Source organism: Opisthorchis viverrini (assembly GCF_000715545.1).
Source record: "Opisthorchis viverrini unplaced genomic scaffold opera_v5_252, whole genome shotgun sequence".
NCBI classification, from domain to species: Eukaryota; Metazoa; Platyhelminthes; class Trematoda; order Opisthorchiida; family Opisthorchiidae; genus Opisthorchis; species Opisthorchis viverrini.
In genome coordinates this window covers 281,184-287,576 of record NW_008751910.1, presented here as the reverse complement: position 1 = coordinate 287,576, position 6,393 = coordinate 281,184, and the positions used below count along the sequence as shown (strand labels likewise).

Here is a 6,393-nt window from a genome sequence, read left to right as displayed (position 1 = left end):
GAACCGACGAATGACTCAACAGTGGTATCTGAGGCTTACAGAGAACACTATGCGTGTCTATACTCAGCCCCAGCGTCCTCGTCACATCCATTCTTGTCAAGGAGAAACTACGAACAGCCTCTAACCGGCTTGGTCTTCACGGTGGAGGACATTTGTCAACTCTTGGACAAGATCAACCCATTCTGCGCATTGGGACCCGACGAGGTCCATCCGAGGATCCTGAAAGAAACGTCCTCCACACTGGCAAACCATTTACACTTGGCGTTTCGTCAGTCGCTTGACGAAGGCCGCCTTCCCCTTGCTTGGAAGGAAGCGATTGTCACGCCAATCTACAAAACTGTTGACCGACTATCGCCTGGCAGCTATGGGCCTATAAGCCTCACTAGCGTGCCGTGCAAGTTGATGGAACGCATTCTTAAGCGAGCCATCCTAGATCACCTTACTTCCAGCAATCTGATATCTCCATCTCAACACGGATTTCTCCCAAACCGTTCTTGCGTAACAAACACGCTCGTGTTTATGGGCAGCTTAACCCAAGCCAAGGACGAAGGACTCATATCGGATGCCATATTTTTCGACTTCTGAGAAGCATTTGATAGGGTCCCACACGTCCCGCTGCTCCACAAACTCGAGTCTTACGGGATTCAAGGGAAAATCCTTCGCTGGATCAAGGCGTTCCTATCAGAGAGATCATTCCGAGTGAGAATAGGCTCGACCTATTCCTCTCCAGCGCCGGTCTCCATTGGAGTTCCTCAAGGCTCCGTCTTGGGACCACTCCTGTTTGTGATCTACGTCAACGACCTCCCAGACGTTCTTGCGAGTCCATGTTTACTTTTTGCGGACGACTTGAAATCCTGGAGTTCCAATGCCAGCGCCCTCCAAATGGATGTAGACGCTGCCAAGCAGTGGTCGTTGGACTGGCACCTTCCTCTGAATGATGAAAAGTGCGTCCATATGTCGCTTGGAGGGGATTCAGCGAATGAATTTGTTATGCATGGTGAAAAGGGACCAGAAAGTATCATGAGGATAGATGCCAAAAAAGATTTCGGCATCTGGCTCTCCTCAAACTTTTCCTTCTCACTACATCATGAGAAATCGGCCCAAAAGGTATTCGCCATTTTACGGATGATCCGAAGCACCTTCTCCTGTATTACTCGCATGGACTTCCAAATACTCTATGGGGCCTACGTCAGACCGCTCCTGGAGTACGACAACCAAGTTGTCTACTCAGGAAGAACGAAAAACGTCACCCTTATTGATGGTGTCCAGCGGGCCGCTACGAGAATGGTTGCCGGCCTCAAATCCGTGGACTACGAAACGCGTCTCGCGATGCTTTATCTCTTTCCTCTGGTGTACCGTCACCTCCGGGGGGACCTAATTCTAACTTACGCCCTTTTTGAACAAAGCTTGGCACACAGGTTTTTTACCGCTGACCCGCTGAGAACATAAAGAGCAGTGCTACACTCTTTTTTCACTTGTGCCTTTCAGGTGAACGACAGCCGCTGACCGACAAGAAGAAAACCGACCCGGAAAACTTGGGCAAAACCCTCGATCCTGTGTATCAATCCGTGAATCCGTGAATCCGTGATATGATTGAAGGCTTCCACCATGAAAGTGCACTGCGACATCATCCGCTTCGCAAAAACATTCTAACTGTTCGCACCAGATGTGCAAGCCGTATACTCAGACGCCTTGCCATTGTCCAACTTGTTCACCGGTCATATGCACAAAAGCCTGCAGTATTTGTTTGACCGGTCAAACGAGAGATCTTTGTTATACGTGCGGCGCGCTTGCTGTTGAAATTTTTCTTTGGGAGCGCGCTCATATGAGACGCAATATATTTCACGTGACCAAGCGTGGATCTTGGCAGATCAATGAAGTGCTTTTGACTGGCTATCATTTCCTTAGTCACAAAATATAGCAACCTACGTTTTCTCTGGATAAGGGGCCTATTATGACTGTGACGTGCCCCCGAAAAGCATGACTTCAGCCGTCTTCCCTTACCGGGGCCCACAAACGTTTACCGTGAGTGGTTTTCCTTACAAGAAGCGTACAACGAAAAGGCGATCATGAGGTTACAAGCGGTTTATTGAACGTGTGTCCAAGGAAAGCGTCAGACAGGATCAGATGATACTATCAAAATGTTAAGTTTAACAGGCTCCTGACTGTGGATGCGGTAGAGGATAATTGAACAATAAACGGACGAGTTATTGCAGGGACGACGGAGAGGTACCTCATTGAAAATATACGCTCAGGAGAGGTGGTGGACAGAGGGTATCGCGTTTGGAACGTTGCCTTCAGAATAAGGATTCCCGACTTCTACCGAGCCTCAAAACATTTGCGGGAAAGATGGTGCGCTAAGGATAGCAAAACGAGCCAAATGAGACGACAATGTCCACTATTATTATGTCCGTTCGCTGCGTGAGACTATAGACGCACGTTTACCTGACCGAGAAGAGGCACGTCGGTCTCATTAGTGTTTTGATCAAGTGAAGGAGCAACGATCAGTAGTCATATGGAGACCTGTTTCTCCCTGCCAGTGACAGACTGTGAACAAAAAATATCAGGTCAATCAAGAAAAATGTCCCTTATATCAACGGGGCCAGACGAATTCCATTCCATCATATATAAGCTCTGTTAAGTCGTTTCTCCCAGGCGGTGGCAAGCTTTGGAATAGAAAAATACCAACGTCCTAACCCTCCGAAAGTTGAAAAAGAGCTACCATTGGGGGATGCACAAAGATACAGGCCGTGAATCCATGGGAAAATCGTGTCCAGATATTCCAAAGTAAGCAAAAGTTTCGACTGGCACGCCGGTCTGTTTTTTCCGGAAGGAAAGCTTACCGCAATATCTTTTTGCGCGTTTAGGACAGAATTATGGTCAGAATACATGAGGCTAAACTATAGGACCGTTCTGCATAGACATCCAGCAAGCCTTCGGTCACTTGGCCACTATTCGTTTCCCCCAAACTACAATTTGATAAGCATTGTCCTGGCGTTTGAGAATGAACAGGGAAATTCACCAAGGCCGTGGTTTCTGAATTTCACTGAATCGGCGAGCTCGGAAGTACGGTGGGCCAAAGGAGGGATCTCACATCGAACAAGCCCGGATAATTTGATGTTTTGTGTGTTTGCAGATGATATCGCTGGGAACCTGCTAAGCGCTTTTACGTTCTTGCAGAATGGTAACAAGTAAGAGAGGTCATTTCGTGACTTCGCACAATAATTTAACGGTATCTCACGTGTTTTGACGACAGAGACTCCTTGCATGTTGGGGAACCCTATCTGTGCCCTAGGTGCTGCATGGGACCAGAAAACGACTCAGTCGTCTGCCAGTATTGCTGCTCAGTTCACGTCACTGCCGCGGCAAAGGAATAAGATAAGATCCGTTTCCGTCCCAAAGGAACCCTATGTGTTCTTACCATTTTCCAAAGCCTTCGATAAACCGGAATTTGGTTACTGCGCGCAGGCCCAGTCCACTCATCTGCAGAACAGCATAAACCCCCTGCAAAAAGTGTCACATTTGTTTGAACGGTTCGTGGAGCTGGAAGAGATTGCCCCTTAAGGTCACCTGAAAGCGTTTGACCTGATATCAGAAGCCAAACTTCGTCTACCTGACTCCAAAGCCTTCCTAGCCTCCAATCGGTTGCCAGCCAACTGACTCCCAAGCCTATTGGACGAAACAGACGGCTTAGATTAGTACAGCCACAAATCTCGTTGTGTCCCTTGCTGTCGCCGTGACAAATCCAGGCTTCAAAACCCTCATCATGCCGTTCATGCAGCGCCGTGTTTATAAGATGGACAAAATGCAGAAGGCAGAGGAACGCATTAAAGCTAACCCTTGGGACATTGAAGCCTGGAGTGTGTTGCTGCGGGATGCACAGAGTAAGAAGGTGGAGGATGCGAGGGATGTGTTTGAGCGTATTGTGAACCAGTTTCCATTCGCTGGACAGTACTGGAAAATTTACATTAATCAGGAGGTAAGTTTCCTTGAACGTCCTAGTAACCCGCTTAGATGAAAGCCAAAAATTTTGAACGTGTGGAGAAGTTATTCCAGCGTTGTTTGGTAAAAATCCTGAACATTGATTTGTGGAAGCTGTACCTACAATACATTAAAGACACAAAAGGGAAACATCATGCGTTCAAGTATATTATATTCGCTCATTGTATTTTCATTTTCACTAGAGAAAAGATGGCACAAGCGTACGACTTCACCCTCGACAAAATGGGCCTAGACTTAAATTCCTATTCTATTTGGGCGGACTACATATCGTTTCTGAGGTCCACGTAAGTCACACACACTGGTCTCTTTCACTTATCTTAAAATAAAAAACGTCATACGGTATCATCTTTGCATTCCCGATGGCGCCTTTAGCAGTACTCAAGTAGACGTCATTCGAAAAGGTAGCCGCTTCAAAATGAACTCGAAGCGGAACAAAACCGAAGAAACCGTCTTCATCGGCAGCACAAAACCGGTATTCTAACTGCTTACCAGCTGCGGTATAGTTATAGTTCATTCGAAGACCTTATTGTGAAGAAAACAATAAGGGTGGATGGGGATGGGACTTAATGATAGCATACTACAATCATTTCGAGGTGACTGCACCCTCAAACACTCATCCTGGAGGTTCAGGCAACTACTCCTCTGTCCGCCAAGCGAAAACCCAAAAGTAGCGTCAGACTATTTGTAATTTCATATCGGCATTCATTAAATGAGAGTGAGTTTAATCTAATGATAATCTCTTGTACCACCACCACCATCAAAAATAGCAACATCAGTGTTGACACTGATGTTCCACTGCCCCAAAGTGAAAATAAGAAAGCGTGGGTGAAGAAGAGGACTTATTACTGACATTTGTCAAGCATTCTGAGGTGCCTACACCTACAACCGGTCAATCAGACAATCTGGAAAGAAACTGACAGCGCGAACGTTACCGACATCGACTAGCCGCAGTTTCTTGCAACGTCTCCACCCAAGCACAGGCGAGATCACAGAGACCCCATTCTGGAAGGTGTACAACACCAACAACACCCAAACTCTTTCACGCCCTTCTATCAAGTCATGCGTTTTCAACCTCATGGTTTGCACCATTTTTAAGGAGACACGGAGAACAACGCTCATCTCGGTAGACGGTGTTTCGGCACGCGTAACCATGATCGAGCCATCGTAGTCGGTTGTGCCGGATGTCTTTCCTGATTGAAGTACCTGCAGCACAACCAAATACCCATTTTCTAATCACCTCGTTACTAACACGCTAACGCCATCCAAAAGCAGCTAGGCTTCTGAGGCATCGGTGGTCGAAAACCTGAAGACGCCTCACATCATCTACCCGCAGAGACCATGTCTCACCCATACAACACATTGTTCACTGTAGCCTGGTACACATTACCCTTAAAGTCTAGTGAGATGCCACAAGTGACGCGAATTAGAAAACGTTATTCGAGCCTGACTTGCGCTGACTTCATCAGACTTTTTCGTCAGAGCTAATACAACTACCGAGGTATGTAAAGTTTTCCATAATTTCTAATGACTCTCCTTGAATTGTAAAGGATATGTTCGGAGACTGCACGTTCTGAAACAAGACTTTGCACTTTGAAGGTTCAAGGCGCATGTTAAAAGATGGTCGTCAGTTTATTCAACAGAGCTTGTGCTTCGCATTGGTCTTCAAAGATGAGGGCGATGTCATGCGCGTACTCCAAAATCGACAAGGCTCTCATCAGCAACAATTTGAACACCGGGGTTTTGAAGACCGTCCAGTGTTCGCCTCATTATTTCATCAATGACGAAGCTGAACAATAATGGAGAGAGTGGACACCGCTTCTTGTAGGAAAGCTTTTGGAGAGCTCATCATACACTCCCACCTGCCCAGAAGTATGTGAATATAGGGATCAGACTATGTTTACAAACTTCTGGGACATACCCTGTTGAGCAAATGTAATTAACAGCACTTATCGATCGACGGAATGGGACGCACCCTCGAAGTCAAGAGATACCAAGATTGTGTCGTCTGTGCATGTGGCGTCACTCTTATACCGGACGGAGCGTGAAGACGTGGTCAACGCAGCCTTTACCCGCTCGAATTCCCGCTTGATTCTCACGGATCAAGGCTTCGCGTGCCACCGTGAGACGAAGAATCAGTGACTCCAGAAGACCTGTCACAATAGGCGTCAAACTAACACATCTGTGAGCGGAGGCCCAGGGAGCACTTCGACCCCACCCACATTAGAGGCTGGTAGTGAGTCTTCCATGATCGTATCAATGACGAAGTTAAAGAGGAAAGGTGAAAGAGGACAACCCTGTCGGACACCACTTGATGTGGTGAACTCAGGAGAGAGCTTCCCGTAGACCTTTACACGGCCGCGGGAGTTGGCGTACAGCGCCTTAATGAGGTTC

At 47.1% G+C, this 6,393-nt stretch overlaps 1 protein-coding gene across 1 annotated transcript in view; it reads left to right on the top strand.

Moving 5' to 3' along the window:
- Positions 1-732: 732 nt before the first annotated feature.
- Positions 733-6,393, top strand: part of T265_14748 (hypothetical protein) — a gene marked incomplete at both ends in the record, with an annotated part of 30,814 nt that continues 25,153 nt past the window's right edge. The window contains 3 exons of the mRNA XM_009175059.1: positions 733-1,107; positions 3,695-3,979; positions 4,015-4,286. Of these exons, the coding sequence (XP_009173323.1) occupies positions 733-1,107; positions 3,695-3,979; positions 4,015-4,286 (932 nt within the window). The remainder of the gene's footprint in view (positions 1,108-3,694; positions 3,980-4,014; positions 4,287-6,393) is intronic.